This window comes from Sturnira hondurensis, unplaced genomic scaffold (genome assembly GCF_014824575.4).
Source record: "Sturnira hondurensis isolate 20B ecotype Veracruz unplaced genomic scaffold, ASM1482457v3 Scaffold0010128, whole genome shotgun sequence".
Classification (NCBI taxonomy): Eukaryota; Metazoa; Chordata; class Mammalia; order Chiroptera; family Phyllostomidae; genus Sturnira; species Sturnira hondurensis.
The window spans coordinates 9,601,702-9,619,242 of NW_028082759.1; the positions used below are offsets into that span (position 1 = coordinate 9,601,702).

Below are 17,541 nucleotides of genomic sequence, written 5' to 3' on the forward strand. Positions count from 1 at the left end.
TTAATGAGTGAAATGTATTGCTAACAATGACCAACATGTTGTATATACTGACCGCTAAATTCGAAGTACTTCCAACAGCCCAATGAAGTAGGTACTATTGTGATCGCCTTTACACGTTTGACGAAATGCAGGCAGAGAGAGGCTAAGTTACTTGCCGACAGGATGCGGGTGGTCAGGGGGAGAGCGGGAATTCAAACCGGGGCAATTTGGTGCCAGAATCTAAACTCTGCATAACTACACTATACAATGTTTTCTAGTTTTTCAGCAAAACAGAACTCAAATACCAAGGATTTCACCCACATCCCTTATTTTGCAGATGAGGAAACTGACAACAAGAAGTTAATTGACCTTCCTTATGTCAGAGAAGTAGCTAATGACATCTAAATCCAATAAACTTCTCAGCAGCATTCATCGAACTTGACCACTACCTTCACCCCCTCCCTTTCTCTGAAACTTCATCTTCCCCTGGCGTATGACACCACACTCAGCTGGTTCTCCTGTCCACTCTATTTTTTCTATGGAGTCAGTATCGTTTGGAGTTAATCCAAGCTCCACTGTAAACGCTCTTCTCTCCCTGGGGTATTGTATCCGCCTGCTTGCCTAAAGTACAACACTGCCGTGTTTACATTTTTCCCCACCGATGTCTCCTCTGAGCCCCAAGTCTGTACATTGTCTGCCTTCTTAACATTCCCTCTTAGATGTCACACAGGTTCTAAAACTCAGCATGTCCCCAACCCAACCCAGGACTGTCCCCCAAGCTGTGTCTTCTTCCTATTTCCACGAAAAGCACCTCTATCGCCCATAGATGGATTGGGCTAAACCGAAGCGAGAGGGCAGGAGGCAGACTCAGGGCAGGCCAGAACGTCGCCTCTCACCTGTCAGAGCAAGGAAATGGGACCTGGAAGGCAGACCAACTGGGCACTGAACACGGGGAACTGGGCAGCTCGGCCAAGCTAGACTGAGTGGCTCTCAGCCCTGTACATAAAGAGCCCCAGACAATGGCAACCGCTGCCAATCAAATGATGCTCTCAGAGCAGGAGCCCAGGGATATTCGAACAATTAGCTGGTGTTCATGTTTTAGCCACGCCTACTGAGAGCGGGGGTGGGAAGGGCAGGAGGGGTGGACATCACTCTCCACTTAGCCATTCTGGAATATGAATTACAAAGTACATAGGTCCAAGTATAAAATGACTAAAGTAAAAAGTATTGGTGCTCTATATACCATCACTAAAACAAACAAAAACCCTATATCCACACATGCACACAAAACCACAAAACAACCCGCAACAAAGAAACCAAAGCAATCAGACACAAACCCATAACTACCAACAATAAACCTCTCCCTCCATCCATCAGCACCAAGGACGTGATTATTCTGTTGCAATTGAGACCTTTCGAAGTAAATCAACTCAAAGCATGCTCGATCAGTCGACAAATCTATGTTAAATTGGATGGCAGATGTAATTAGCATCGATTTCAAGCCTTTGGAAATACCAATTTCCAGTTCTATAAGAGAAAGCAAAGTGTTCTAATTATGTATATTAAATAATAATAGCAAATGTATTTAACAAAATGCTATAAAACATAATTGCCATATTTGTTTTTAAGAAAAATATATAACCTTACTAGGGAAATACTTAAATTAGGTCACAGATAAACTAATTACTAACAATATCTTTGTGCTTAACTACTTATGTGGGAAATTGAATAAGGCGATAAATGTGTATTCTGATAAATGAGTGACCCAGTAAAAAAAAAACATTTAGGACAAATAAATAAGGAAGTATATTTTTATATACAGCAAATTGCTATATATGTAATTTATAATTATTACATATATAGTTTTTCTTCATCGGAAATATCATAATATTCCAATGTGTCGTTAATGTCTTCCGAAGTATCTTTGGAAAGAAAGCTCTCGCCTTTTAATGCCTCATATATGTAGTGTTTTTACCTGACTGTTATACAAGAAGAAATGATAGATTTTTAATTGTCCCTTAGCAAAGATCCTTTGGGAGGGAACTATGGTTGGCAAAAATTGTTCCACAAAGAACAAGGGGAGATTTTTTTTTATATTTTAAATCTTCAAATGTTTAATGCTCCACCTCCTGTGGAAATGAATAAACAGCTGCTAGATTTTTTTTTTGCTCCATTTGTAATTACTTGAAAGAAATTAAATTATTGGCAATTCACGATTGTGTTTCTCACGGTCCATCAGAAGCACAGAAGCTGGCACTCCCCTGGGTAATGGGAGCTCTGGGAAGAACCCTCGGTAGGAGGTCAGTCTGTGCAACTCCCTTCTCCGCGCACAAAGGAGGCTTACCTCTCGCAGAAAGTGTGCAGACAGGGGAGAACCTTGGGGTTTTTGTACCGCTCCAGGCATATACTGCAAATCAGAAACTGCTTGTCAATCTGGCGCACCACAGGACTTGGGATGTTGGTGGCTTCACTGGCCATCCTAGACCGCTGACATGGGGGGCCGGCTGTCTTTGACCCTGCACACTGCTGCTGTCAGACAGAAAAACCAAAACGGAAACATATTTAATAAGCTATAAGTGCAAATCAATCATTGGCTCATTCACTATGGGCATTGTGTTAGGAATGCAGGGAGAATTCCATGTTAGCGGGCTCAAAATGACCATAGCCAACTGTCCTGCTATGGAGGAAGTATGATGGGCTGCCTATTTTGCAAACCAACAAAATGATCACCATGCAAACAAAGCAAATTAGAAGAAGATGCCTTGTACAAAGAGGTGTGCTTGCTGACTTCCAACACAGTGGCAGCTGAGGGGTTCCATACTTATATAGCTGTGCCTGCTCATGCCTTCGGCCATGACTGTATTTGAATATATCTCTACTGTCTTATTAAAGTAGTCTTATAGCCTACATTAAATACTCTTATAAAGATAGAATATGGGCCCTGGCTGGCATAGCTCAGTGGATTGAGCGTGGGCCTGCGAACCAGACAATCGCGGTTCGATTCCCAGTCAGGGCACATGCCTGGGTTGCAGGCCGGTTCCTTGCAGGCTAACTACCAGCAGGGGATGCACAAAAGGCAACCATACATTGATGTTTCTCTCCCTCTCTCCTTCCCCTCTAAAGATAAATAAAAAAAAAAAAGATAGAATATGTTTTTCCAACTATTATACAGTACTTGAAAGGGACCCAAATATGCCACTTTGACATAAGAATCAGTTCTTTGACCTAAAGGCAATTGAGGAGCAGCAGACGTGGAGGGCTTTGCGCACTCTCCCACTGCCTAGTATTTCCCCTCTGTAAAGGCGCCCCACTCTCCCGGACCAGGGAGACGGGAAGACTCCGACACACACAAGGAGGAATCTGCATAGCAAACCTCACTCAACAATCTCACCTACCACACCTTTCCTGATCACTTTCCCACAACTCACTGCCCTTAAGAGCGCAAATGGCCTTTTTCCCTGTCTAGTCACTTCTCCACAATTTCTTGCCCTTTGTTAGAATAGCATATAAAAGCCCCCAGGTAGAACCACCTCTTGAGATTTTCACTTCTTTTCTGCGAAGCCCCCATGCATGTAGAAGTAAAAGTACTAAGTCGGTAAAGTTTCACACATTCTATTTGGGGAAAATAAAATAGCCATAACTTTGTACATCTTTTTCTCCTGATAATCTGTCTTTTCTCAGGCTTAGTCACAGGCCCCAGACACAGAACATAAGAGTGTAGAGAAAAAGTTTTCCACCCCCCGCCATGTACTGTTACTATGTAGGATCGGAATAATTAGAACTTTTAATTAAAAACTTTGTATGTGGTTCAGGGTATCTTCTTCCAAACTAAAGGTCTGTAGATTTCATGCTAAAATGTATTTGTCATGGATCAGGGACAAAGGCCAGAGATAGTCATTATTTTAAGCAATGTCTATTGGTGTTTGCGTGTAGGCATTCAAGGGCCCTGGTGAAGGGAACTCACTCGGGGAAGGTTTCAGTTAGTGGGGGACTAGCCAGAATGGGGCCTCAGTAGAAGGCCACAGAGAAGCAGGCAGAGGGTCTGTGAGACAACAAGGGAAGAAGAAGTTACCGCATAAAACAAAGCTCCATTGACCACCTCAAAGAACTGCTGGCTTCTCTCCCAAACCAAGGCTGAGCTAAAATTCACTTCCTAATTTTCTGAATATTTGGTTAAGGTAGCCACAGCCTTCAATCCCCAATAGAAATGCTTTTCGCCAAAAAAAAAAAAAAAAGTAATGAATCTTCAGGACTCTGGGCAGGCAGAGTATTCCTCTCACTCTGTAAGATTTTTAAAAAGTGAGGCTCAGTTCAGAAATGGGCCAGAATGTGAACTGGGGTGTGCGTGCCTCTAAACCCCACGGTCTCTTCACTGCTTAAACCACCACGCCTCCCCTGACTTGTGCTTTAAGACGGTTGTACTAGGGAAGGTCGGTTCATGTCTGACACGCTAACATGGCCTGGGACCTGCATTTGAAGCTGGAAAATAAACTATACTTCCAGAATCAACAGTTCTCTACTTTCTAAAGGAAACACTCTTTTCCAAATATAAATGATAGTTCTTGCTCCCCACCCAATCATCAAAGTTTTAAAAAGTTGTCAACTTGTATTAAGGAAATTCTTTTTACACAGATTTAAGTGGAGCTACAAACAGGAAACGCCCATTTTGCGATGCTGTACCTTCCAGATAAGTTCACTAAAGAGCATGATTAATAAACAGATGGAACCTTGTGAAGGCACCTGCTCCGCCGGAGTGTCACATTCAAAGGACTCACTGCGTTAGTTAAACAGTGTAGGTGTGACATACCTAATTAGCCAACATTATCTGCTAGACTTTCATTGAATGTCTCCCTAAAGAATGATTGGAGAATGAAATTATTTTATTTAAATGGAGCTCATCTCTCAGCAGCTCAAAGTGTTGGCATGTCATCTCCTTTCTTCAGCCACATCCTTATCACATTGGACTAGGGAACGAATGCGTTTGCCTGTCTGTAAGACCAGGACACCAAAGCTCAAGGGTAAAATGACTTGCCCAAGGTCATCCAGCAAAATCAGTGAATCAGAAAGCTCAGATTTCAAGTTGTCTGCCTTATCTGGTAAGGCATGATACTTAAACACATGTAACACTTGACCGTGTGTGTGTGTGTGTGTGTGTGTGTGTGTGAGAAAGACATAAAAATTACAGAGTGCTCACTTCAGCAACACGAAAATTGAAATGATGCAGAAGATTAGCATGCCTCTGGAGCAAGGGTGTGTTCCAGATTTTAAAAATATATATATCAGACTTCTGCCAAGATGGAGACATAGGTGGAAACACTGTGCCTTCTCCCACAACCAAGTTTGAATACAACAAAAGTTTTGGAGAACTAGGACACATCCAAAGACCAGAAAACGGAATTATATGGAAGTCCGACAGCTACGAACCTTTCAACGGGGACGGTAAGAGAGGCGGAGCCAGCGGCAGAGCTGGGTCGGGCAGGACAGATCCCCCGACCTAGGCGCTAGGCATGCGGGCAGCCCAAAGCCAGTCAGGGTGCAGGGCAGACTGACCAAGGTCGCACATTCGCGCACAGTGAGATGGACCACGCAGGCCCCAGGGGACGAACCCAGTGGTGGAGGGCTGACAGCGGTGGCACACTTGCGTGCAGTGGAACGAAACTCATGGGCCTGGTGACGGTGGTGGCTGCGGTGCCGGTGGGGGTCGCAGCGGGCGGTAGAGGGAAGCCATTGTCCCTCTTTGACCCCGCCCCCACATACAACGTCACAACCCAGCGACTGAGTTGCCCTGCTCTGGTGAAAACCTAGGGCTCTGATCCTGCTACTTAACAGGCACAAACAGCCCAAAAGATGGCGCAAGAGGAACTCAAAGTCCCAGAGCCAATAACTCTAAGCGACCAACAGATTGCCAGCCTTTCAGAAGCCCAATTTAAAACACTATTTATCAGAATGCTCACAGAATTGGTAGATTACAGTCACCAATTAGAGGAACATATGAAGGCTAAACTAATTGAAATGAAGGGAGATGCACAGGAAACCAATAGTGATGGAAAGGAAACTGGGACTCAAATCAATGGAATGGACCAGAAGGAAGAACAAAACATCCCACCAGAAAGGAATGAAGAAATGAGAATTCAAAAAAATGAGGAGAGGCTTAGGAACCTCCAGGACATCTTTAAACGTTCCAACATCCGGATTATAGGGGTACCAGAAGGGGGAAAGAAACAGCCACGAGTGGAAAACTTATTTGAACAAATAATAAAGGAGAACTTCCCCAGTCTGGCAAAGGAAATAGACTTCCAGGAAATCCAGGAAGCTCAGAGAGTGCCAAAGAAGTTGGACCCAAGAAGGAACACACCAAGGCACATCATAATTACATTAGCCAAGACTAAAATGAAGGAGAGAATCCTAGAAGCAGCAAGGGATAAGGGGACAGTCACCTACAAAGGAGTACCCATCAGACTGTCAGCGGATTTCTCAAAAGAGACCTTACAGGCAAGAAGGGGCTGGAAAGAAGTATTCCAAGTCATGAAATCCAAAGACCTACAGCCAAGATTGCTTTATCCAGCAAAACTTTCATTTAGAATGGAAGGACAGATAAAGTGCTTCTCAGATAAGGTCAAGTTCAAGGAGTTCATCATCACCAAGCCCTTATTATATGAAATGCTAAAGGGACTTATATAAGAAAAAGAAGATGAAAAATATGAACAGTGAAAGGACAGCAAACACACAGTTATTAACAACCACACCTAAAACAAAAGCAAACCAAGAGGACAGCTAGATCAGGAGTGGAACCATAGAAATGAAGATCACATGGAGGGTTAGCAACAGGGGAGTGGGAGGAGGAGAAGGGGGGAGAAGGCACAGAAAATAGCATAGATGGTAGGTAGAAAATAGATAGGGGGGAGGGCGAGAATAGTGGGGGAAATATAGAATCTAAAGAAATTGAGACACGTGGTTATAAACTAAGGGGGAGGAGAATGGGGGGGAGGGAGTGTGCGGGTAGAGGGGAATGAAGGGGGGAATAGAACAACTGTAATGGTATAATCAATAAAATATATTTAAATATATATATATATATCAAACTTTTTAGTTAAAATCACATGTTCACCATTTTATTTTGAATAACTTTTGAAAAATTTCATATTGCCATTTGAAATCATCAGTCATGCTGAGTATTAAAGAAAGCAGAGAGAAAATATCATATTGGATTTCACCTGTTTTTTTTTAACCTTAGAACTTTGGATTTTGGGCAAAGCAGAAACACATTTGTTTTAATAATATATGCTGACTAAATGAAATTTCCTGAGCCAACGTTCTTATTCTCTAAAGCCAAAATAGAAACATTTTATTCTAATTTCATGATCATTATTGTAGGGGTGAGAATCTTTGGTGGCGTTCACACTAATTTAAAATCTCAGCAATGCTACGGATCTGTCACAAGTGACCTGTTGAAGGCATCCAGGTCTTCAGGGCTCCCAGGGTCAACACACAAGTTTTCCGAACCCCCAACACAGACGCTTTGCCAGGAACTATCATTGCTTGAATATGACTGGATACCCACAAGAGGAAGGCAATTTGACTGCTCCTAAAGGGATAATGTACTCAGAACATTGGAAGCCAGAATGTACCAACAAGCACCGTGGGAAGTCTTTCATCAGTCTGAGTATGCCTTGAGGAAAATGCACAAAATATATGACAGCCTTTAATCAAAGTGTTTGGGCATGACCACAGTTTCTGATCTCCTTGATTAGAAAAGCAGTACATCCTTATCTAGATTCTCAGCTGACATTCTTTCCCCGTCTTGGCTTCTGAAGTGTCAAAGATCCTTCTTCACTCACATCAGCCCAGACACGAGTGAATGGTCAGGGCAGAGGCCATAGAACGGTTCTGCGGGGACCTCAGCAAAACCAGTTTCTGAAGAGGGGCACGTGAAAGCACACCTGGGGTGGGCTTCGTCTCTGAGGGAACCCAGATGCTTTGGATACAGAAACAAGCACCAGACACACTGATGAAAGGAAATGGTAGAGAAGCAAAGGCAGGAAGAGCCATTTTAAAACTGCAGAGGTAGCCAGCCTGGGTGTGACACTGACTTCAACAGACTGTGAGAGTTTTCCCGTGGGGAGACTATCCGAGGCTCCTCATCCATGGCAAACTAGGAGCAACACCGCTTACAGAGGGGCTCACTCCCCCTCTCCAGCTCTGCTCGGTGTCTTTCTCCAACTGGCCATTATTTAACATTGAAACTTGCCCCCAGCCCCTAGGACTTGCTTACCCCATCCTTGCTGTTTTCCTCCATACTTCTTCACTTTCTAATACAACTTTGTGATGTATTTATTTTGCATGTTACCTCCTCCCACATCCCACTAGGATGCAGCATTCTCGAGGGATTCTTGTCTGATTACTCACTGCAGTAGTCACAGCTCCTAGAACTGTGCCTGGTATATCACAGACACATATTATTTTGAATGAACTGAACAAATAAAGTCTAACATGAGAATGAACTCAGTCCCTGCAGCAGAAAAAAGGGGCACTTGCTGAATGACATGATAAAGACCAAGGTCATTACCAGTCATGGGAAAGTTTTTACTTGACATCAAATAGTACCTGTCTCCCTATGTGACAGTCTAATGCTTAGCAACACAAGCTATCATCCAGAAGGTAAAGAGTTAGCAACATATGTTAACACACTCACAAATGCAGGAAAAGAAACTGAGAACGGTAGAAGACAAATATGCATGAAAAGTAAAAGTCTAAGAAGGCTGCCACATAAATTCCTTATAACAGGGGGCTTGCTGCCTAAACGCAGCTCGTCGCGGGTAAAAACAATGCAACAATCACATCACCGAGTCCTTGGGCAGAGAAAAATGCTGTCCCTAAACTTCTTTCCTCTCATCATCTCTGGTATTTTTCCTGGCTCACTTTCTCAGACCTACAGCTTGGTGAGAATTACGACCAAACGAAAAAGTAGAACTCGATGGGAAGAGATGGAATGAAAGAAAAATGCCCGCATCCACAAGGCTGTGGTTGAGACCATATCTCCCACCCCAAATTATACCATTTAGAGGAGAAACCCATCCAAACCCCTACTGCTGACACCACGGTGAGGAAGAGCAGGCAGGGAGGACAGAAGAGAACAGCCACACTGAGAAGGCCTCTTCCTGAGAAGGGGAGAGAGTTGGTGAAAACTTGTCTGGCTGGTCTAGGAAACATGGTTGGGAAACAGGTCAGGATTCCTTTGGAGAATAAAACTTTAGCATGTGATTTCGGGGAGGAGGCAGCAAGCATATTTGATGATACATCTCCCTCCAGGCACTAGATTCCATGCTGTTGCTTAACTTGATGGCATTCCTGGGTCGCCCCTCCTCTCTGCTGCCACTTAACTGAATTTATTAATAAGGCTGCATTTTGTTCTGCTCTCGGGCCAAGGATGGCAGTGCAGAGATGCTACAATCGGCTTCTCAAGGAGTTAAAAATCTTCCGATGCAGCTCTAGAAAGAAAATCTTGAACCATTAAGATTATCTATAGCTCACAATATGCCACCTTTTACCTGCTGGGACAGGTGGTACCTCGAGCTCAAGCCACAGGTTGAAACATGACTAAAGAAACCAGGTACTTCTAATTTCTAAAATGTGTGAGTGTTCACCCGCAGTGGACTTGGCATTGGTGCTGAGAACCCAGCTAGAATAAAAGAGGACAATCTTCAGTGGAATTAAAACAGGGTGACCTATTTCCAGTTAAATCAAGCTGCTATCCCAAATGGGCCGTTTTGTAAATTAGAAGGCCAGATGCAGTATCTTTCCTGACAGTATGTATGTGTGAGTGTGTGTCTTGGTGGGGGGGCATTGGAGGGGGAGGGTATTTGTTGAACTTTAACTTCTGTCTCCAGGCAATCTCCCTAGTCATCTTTCCAAAGGTTGGAAATCTCCCTAGCTCAAGCTTTCCAAAGGTTCTTACTTGCAGGGTCAGATGCATGACAGACTGCTGGGTTTTGCTTATACGAAAGTTGATTCATTTTTTTATTTTTAATTTTTTAAAAGATTTTTATAATTTTTTCTTTTTAGAGAGGGGAAGGGAGGGAGAAAGAGAGGGAGAGAATCATCAGAGAGGGAGAGAATCATCAATGTGTAGTTGCCTCTTGTGCACCCCCTACTGGGGACCTGGTCGGCAACACAGGCATGTGCCCTGACTGGGAATCAATCTGATGACCCTTTGGTTCACAGGCTGGCACTCAATCCACTGAGCCACACCAGCCAGGGTGAAAGTTGATTTAAAAGCCAAGTTCCCAACTTGTTCTTATGCCTATTTCCTCTACCTCTTTCCTTAGCATGGATAACTGTTTGCCATTGCTTTCTTCATAAAAGCCCTCACCCTTTGCAGTCAGTGCTTAAGATTTGCTCTGGGTATTCTAATTTCCAGAAGGAGCCTGCACAATGGAGTGTTAAGTGGTCAGGCTAATCGATGTTCATCTTGCAGTACCCTGGGACTATCAAGATGAGTGGGGTCTCCTCTCCCCACATCCGTCACCTTGCTTTCCAAGTCTCTTCCCTTGCTTTCCTCGGGGACTCCACAAAGAGGCTGAATATTCTGGAAGCACAAAAATGGCAGAGCACAGCCAGGCCCCTGAACTCTGGGGGTTGGGTGCGGTTAGCAAGTCGGGGGAGGAGAAATTTATTCTACGTCGGAACTTCAAAAGACAGGCCTACTCACAGTAAACCTCTTTTGCCCCTGGTTAATAAGAAACATATTATTTAATGCTGATGTTGATTAGAATAAACATTCACTTAAATAAATACATTTTCAAGAAGTAGAATACACAGCACTTAGGAAGGCTGTGGAGACTAGAAAGGCGGAGAAGGCAAAGCAGAAGTGAGCAGAAAGGCCGGCATGCGGAAACCAGTCATGAATACCCCCTCCAATGAGGTGATCTGAATATACTATCCTGGGCTCATTTACTCCTCAGTATCTGGTCTAATCTAAATCCCCCAAATGCAGGAGGGTTTGTTAAATTCAGACAAACCACTTCATAACACTCAGAGAACCCTAACGGCCAATCCCATCATAGAACAAATTCTACTCTGGTATTAAAACCCTTACATAAGTAAAGAAGGGGCACAGATGGCATTTTTAACAGTCACAGTTGTGTGCAAACTACAATTGTGCCACAATTGGAAGTAATTCGGTCACATTTTTTAGAAGAAAAAACTATAATAGTAAGTCATTTGGCAGCAAATGTTTTACAGTTTGAAAGGACCTTTCTTCTATACATTTCAATAATATATACCAATGTTTGGTTAAAGTCTTAGTCGTATGAAAGAGATTATGCAAAAAGGCACAAGGGAGACTTAAAAATTGAGATTAGTTAAATTTTTGAAGATTGCTACTTATTTAGGGTTCTTCCCTACTTAATAGAGAGGAGAAAGTTGTAAGTTTGAAAAAATTAATATCCGAAAATATCCAAATGAAGGACATTTTCATTTCTTTTTAACACAAAGAATAAATATTTTACTCTAATTCACATGCAAGAAAACCCACTTAAACTTTTGTTATATTTGAAAGGTCATCCTAGGATTATAATAATAACTGCAGTGAAAATGTGTATCAGTTTTATTCTCTGTTTTAAAAATGTGGGCACCGTCCAGGCCGCATCCATATTTCTGGAGGCAGCACATTCTATCAAGGAACCTTTTTACATTAGGCCATGCTTCAACCTTTCCAAAGACACAAGTGAGAAAATCACTTGTGTCTCTCTAGGAGAATACCGGAAAGGAATATTTAGAGGTCTAGGAAAGCCCACGGCTGACCTCTCAGCAGCAAAGCTGCTTTCTCACAGCACAGCACACAGGAAACTCTGCTTTGTGTGCCGGCTCGGGAGGGCGTGCGTGATTTAACATCACAGTGGGTTAGGACTGGTGCTGCTAAGGCATCTGCCGAGAAAGAAAGGCGCCAGGAAATAGGTTCACACCAGGCGGAATGGAATCCTAACACATAGGAAATCAATTTGAGAATCCGGGCAAACAAATGGTTCTCCTTACACACTCTGATGTCTTTTAAATAAAAAAAGAAAGATCCTCTAACAATTGATAAGCATGAGGAATAAAACTGTCACAATAGGATCTAAGCGTAAGAAGAACTGATAATTTTTTAAATGTCTCGTTGTAAAGCTACATCTGTTCCTTAAAACCCATCTTTTTCTAAGACAGAAATATCATCTTATCTTTTGATTCAGAAATTCACCTAATTTGTAGTTGAAAATGAACAGCTTTCTCACTTGCTCTCCTACCCACACCCCTCTCCCCCGAAACCAGGAATAATGACAGGGTGGGGCATACTTGTAGAAAAATTTCTAAGATACAAAATATAATGCCCACTGTTTCAGGAAGCAAACCTAAGGTCCAACCCAAAGATTTTTTTTCCTGTAATGCTACCATTGAGCTCCGCCCAGATTTGAGTCTCCTGCAAAGGCAGGGGGAAAAATGTCAGGGAAAAAACTCAGATCATCTCCCACATCTTTGCTGGCCATCAATGGGATTTGGAATTCAGAAGGTCGAGTCATGCATTATGAATGAATGGGTTTCCAATGGTAACTGGGAACCGTGGCACTCAACCCCAGGGTTCTCTAACAGAGAACTGGGTGGGGGAAGGGTCAGTCGCACATTCTCCTCCGCCCCGGGGTACCCGGGAAGGAATCCTGCAAAGAAAATATTGCATCCCCATCTTTGTATCCAACATAGGCAGGAGGAAAAAAAATCTTTTATTTAAAATAAGCCGAGATACACGTGAAAATAAAGACTAGTAAAAACAACAAAAAAAAAGCTAGTCAGATCACATTAAGAACTTGATAAGAAAATCTTGCACGACTTTCTCCCTATTTTGGTGAATTCAGTGCCTTTGTTTAAGCAAAGAGCAAGCCTCCCTCTATCTTATATAGACCGTGCAGTATTACCGAAAGAGGAAAGGTGGGGTGGGGAGCAGAACAGAGAGCAGGAAAAATCAGTTATCCACCTGGCATAATACTAAGCAATCACAACGTTTAGGACCTACTCCTTTCTGCAGACAAACTAATCAACGAGGCAAAGCATTAAACCCAAGCTGCAGCCCTGCGGGAATCCAAAAGAACAATGCACATTTCTGCTAACATCTCAAGTTTGGAAGCACCATGCAAAGAGACTGGTTAAAATCCCCTACCATGCGGTGCAGCCATCATCAGAAGCCCAGCATATCTTCTGCTCTGTGGAGGGATGTGCCAGATCATGAACAGAACAGAGGAAGAGAAAAATGGAGGAAATGAGAGGAGAGGAAGCTCAGCAAAGTCCGCAGGAATGTTTCTGTGTCCTTAACAAGTGGGAGACCCCTCTCGGCATTCAAACCAATCAATCCTTATCTTACAGGACATCTTTTTCTCACTCAGGGTCTGTTGAAAAGACTGCAGCAAACCAAGCAAGGGATTATGGGATAGGGATGCAGCAGCGAGCTGCAATGAGATTCGTGGGTGGCTTGCTCGCCCCCTCTGAGTCAGCAGTCAGCTGTTTCCAGGCTCTCCGCTGGGCCGCTGAGGTCCGTCAGCACAATGTGACTGTACGACCCACCCAGGGAGAGGCAACCAGTGCACGGGTCTCCCTGCGCAGCGCAGCCCGGACCGCACTGTGAGCACTACAAATCGGAAAGACGGCGTGCTGATGAGCAAAAGGGAGACGCAAGGAAAATGGGTTCTTCAAAGAAAACTAGACCTACAGCAACTCAATATGAAAAGTTCAGATTTAAAGGGTGTGAGAGCACACACTTTCTTTAGGGGAAAAAAAGATGAACTCTTTCCTTAAACTTTTCAAGTAGTTTAAAACACAAATGCAAATTTAAAACATGCAAAACAGCTCATTTCCACAAGCCTCTACTATCGTTTCCCCTCTTGGTATTTGCCCAGGAAATAAAATACAATTCCTCAAAGCCAAATATTGCAAATGACATTTCTTTGCTCTTAGTGGTTCTGATCATTCAGAGAAAAAAAATCATACAGTATTTATTTGTTTCAGGGGATGAACAGACCTCATTGCTTTTTCTGATGATGCAAACGTTTTTCGTTAAAGATTCAGAAAACAAACTTTGACAAACTTTACATATGCACATAACTTGACTTCCTACCAAGTCACTAAACTTACTTTTAAAGGGTCTGCTAACTTAAAAATGATCAGCACGTGGCCATAAAAACTAGTGGATGCTCACATTACAAATAATGTTTTAGAGTTAAAAAAAATCAGACATTTCAGAATGTAATTCACAATCATTCCATTTCCTACAGCAATGAAGGCAGTTCCAGAATCATACTGCATTGCATTCCTTGGTTAATTAGTAGCTGAAGAGAGGACACTAAACACTTTTAATTAAATAAAACTGTGAATTTGCATACTTGACCACACCAATATTCAGCACATTCTTTTCTCACAGTCAGGCTTTGTGATGGCTGAGCCCTGGGAGGGCAGCGGAGCAGAGGTTTCCTTTGACAGTGGGAGGGGAGAGGGGTCGTAGAGAATCCAGTGACATCGACAGGCCAAGGAAAATGCACAGACATGCCAGTTTCAGCATACTATTCCAGGTGGTACACAGTTCTCAAAAGCCCAGGTTGCCCTGGACAGGTAGCTCAGTTCGTTAGAGCATCATCCCGATACACCAAGGTTATGGGTTCAATCCATGGTCAGGGCACATAAAAAATCAACCAGTGAATATATAAATAAGTGGAACAACAAACTGATGTTTCTCTCTCTCTCTCTTCCCACCCCCAACCCCACATTCAAACCAATAAGTAAATAAATAAAAATTTTGCCCTGGCTGTGTGGTTCAGTGGATTGAATGCCAAACTGCAAACCTAAGGGTCACCAGTTTAATTCCCAGTCAGGGTACATGCCTGGGTTGCAGGCCAGGTCCCCAGTATGGGGAGTATGAGAGGCAACCACACGTTGACATTTCTCTTGCTCTCTTTCTCCCTTCCTTCCCCGCTCTCTGAAAATAAATAAATCATTGAAAAAAGACTTAAGCCCAGGCTAACACTCTGTTTTAGAAGTTTTGTTTTTTTCAATAGCTTTATTGTGACATAATTCATATATTATACGCTCACCCCATTTCAAGTGTACAAATCAATGGCTTTTAGTATATTCACAGATGTAGGCGATCATCACCACAGTCAATTTTAAAGCATTTTCATCACCTCAAAAAGCAATCCTGTGCCCGTTAGCTGTCACTCCCTACTGTGTCACCCCACACAGTCCTAAGCAACCAATAACCTGCTTTCTGTCTCTGTTCTGGCTGGTCACATGCATGGCATCGTAGAACATGGGGTCTCAGGTGTCTGGCTCTTTTCACTTAGCACAATGTTTTCAAGGTTCATCCACATTGTAACATGTATCAGTATTTCACTCCTTTCTACAGTTGAAAAAACGATCCCAGTGTATGGAATAGCACATTCCATACTGGTGTTTTATCCACCTGTCATTGGACGGACATTTGAGTTGTTCCTGCCCTTTTGGCTGTGAAGAGTAACACTGCTGTGAACATTCCCATGCAGGCATTTGTGTGGACACACGTTCTGTTTTAGTTCACCATCTAATGAGAACAATACCTGAAGCTCTGGGCTGGCTGCCCCCACTTTGTTCCACAACGTCTCCTTCCTAAGACAGAGCATCACAAAGGTGCCTGACTTGCTACGAAGGGAGTCCCCTCTTCTTCTCATTTGTGCTGCTGAGCCCATCTGGTAGCCAAATTCATCAAATGCTGACTCCGCCCCAAGCACACCCTCTTCCCTTCCTCTCTTTCTCTTCCCCACTCTTCCCAGCCTCTGGGCCACACAACTGGAGTGCGTCTCTGTGCCCATAAGATGATGGAGAAGAGGGAGAGATCCTTGGTCTTGTTGCTGGGTTTGTAGTCAGGGAAGGCTCACCTACTGATTCAATCATTCAGTCCAGTGAATATCTGTGAAATGTCTAGTGTGCACCAGGCACTGAGTGGGCAGGGAGGATACACAGAAAAACATCATTTCTTAGCCCTCAGGAAGGTCACAGTCTAGTATGGGAAATGGATGAGAAAGCAGGCAACTGCAACTCAGCGTGGTAAGTGCTTTGGTTGCAAGAGGAAGCGGAGACTCGGGAGCCCACCAGAGGGACATGCTGGCATGAGGAGGAGCGGGGTGCATTTCGGGCACGGAGCACAGAACAGGCACAGGCATGGAGACAAGAGGTGGCTCCCAGGAACTGAGAGTGGTAGCTTCAGTGTGCCTCAGCCTGGGGCATGATGGAACAAGTGGGGATCGTATGTGCTTCTGATCTTTCCCTGGAATTGGACTACCTCTTGCCTGGGAAACAGCATTGCACAGGACATGTGGGTCCCATGCCCTCATCACGATGGCTTACTTACTTACTACCTGAGTAAGTGGGTTTGAAGGGCTCAGCCAGGAACCCAACACACACAACATTGTGTATTACAGGCAAGTGCAGCCTTATTTTTAGCACGTCTGGGCAAATGAACCAACTGTTTATAATTTGGGCCTGAGTTATCACTGGATGTATTATAGGCCACAGCATCTTCCCCTGGACACTCCCTGGCAACAGGTGGTGATGGTGGTGGTGGTGGCGGTGGTGGCTGTTGCTATGTAAGAGTACAGTTTCTTTCTGAGTTGGAGTTTGCTTGTTTTGAGACCTCAAGCAGCCAGACAGTGGGGCCACAAGAGCAGAGAAGAGCCCAAGATCCTTAAGATTAAGCCTGCTACCCACCTTACTGACATCTTCGGGCTGTCTTGCCCACCCACTCTTTCCCCACAGCTGAACAGACATTAAAGAGTTAACTGTCACTGGCAAGTTTGGCTGTGATGCACACAGGCATCAGGAGGTATACGGACGGTGCACATACCCGAGAACAGGACATGTGCTAACTAAACTGGGGTTGGCAGCATCCTGGGAAACAGAGATCTTAAATTCATGGGCCATCTGTTAGGGGCCAAAGCCCTTTACATACAGCCTGTCTCTCCCCGACCAAAGAAGGTGCTCCTAGAAAGGAAACTCTGGAAGACAGCACTCCAGACCATTTATCCCCCGACCTGGGCCTCCCTCGTCTTTTTTCCACTTTCTGTTTTGTCCTCCCCAGTCACACTCTAGTTCCTAAACATGCCACTATATATCTATATCTGTGTCATCTACAACTATATCTATATCTATACCCATATCTATATCTATATATTCTGTAGGGGTTCTCACCCACGAAATGGCACCAAGCCCCTGAGGTAGTGGTGGGGCATGCACTTGGAAATGAGAAGGGGCACTGTGGGGTGTCATGTTGATTGTGTATTTGGGGTGGAAAAGTACTGCTGACATTTAGTGCCTAGGGGCAGGGATGCCAAACACCCCCCAGTGCAAGGAAAAGTCACATACACGTGGGTTTGTCCTCTCAAACTGCCAATAGCATCTTCTTTGAGAAACACCAATCTCTAGGCTCACATGCCACGTGTTCTGCCTGGAATGCTCTCATTCTTGACTGACTTTTTCCCCTGGTTAAGTCCTTCCAATCTTCCCGAATGTAGCAAA

The 17,541-nt window shown here is 43.8% G+C and overlaps 1 protein-coding gene across 6 annotated transcripts in view; it reads right to left on the reverse strand.

Annotated features, from left to right (window-relative positions):
- The window catches only part of TRIM2 (tripartite motif containing 2), a 119,175-nt gene that overhangs the window by 39,746 nt on the left and 61,888 nt on the right, over positions 1-17,541 (reverse strand). For 2 of the 6 annotated variants that reach the window (XM_037058370.1, XM_037058372.1), the window contains exon 2: positions 2,324-2,505. In XM_037058370.1, the coding sequence (XP_036914265.1) occupies positions 2,324-2,457 (134 nt within the window). In that variant the 5' untranslated portion in view covers positions 2,458-2,505. Of the gene's footprint in view, positions 1-2,323; positions 2,509-13,165; positions 13,405-17,541 lie in introns of those variants that run through there. The other 4 variants (XM_037058371.1, XM_037058369.1, XM_037058368.1 and 1 more) reach the window with 3 other exon arrangements.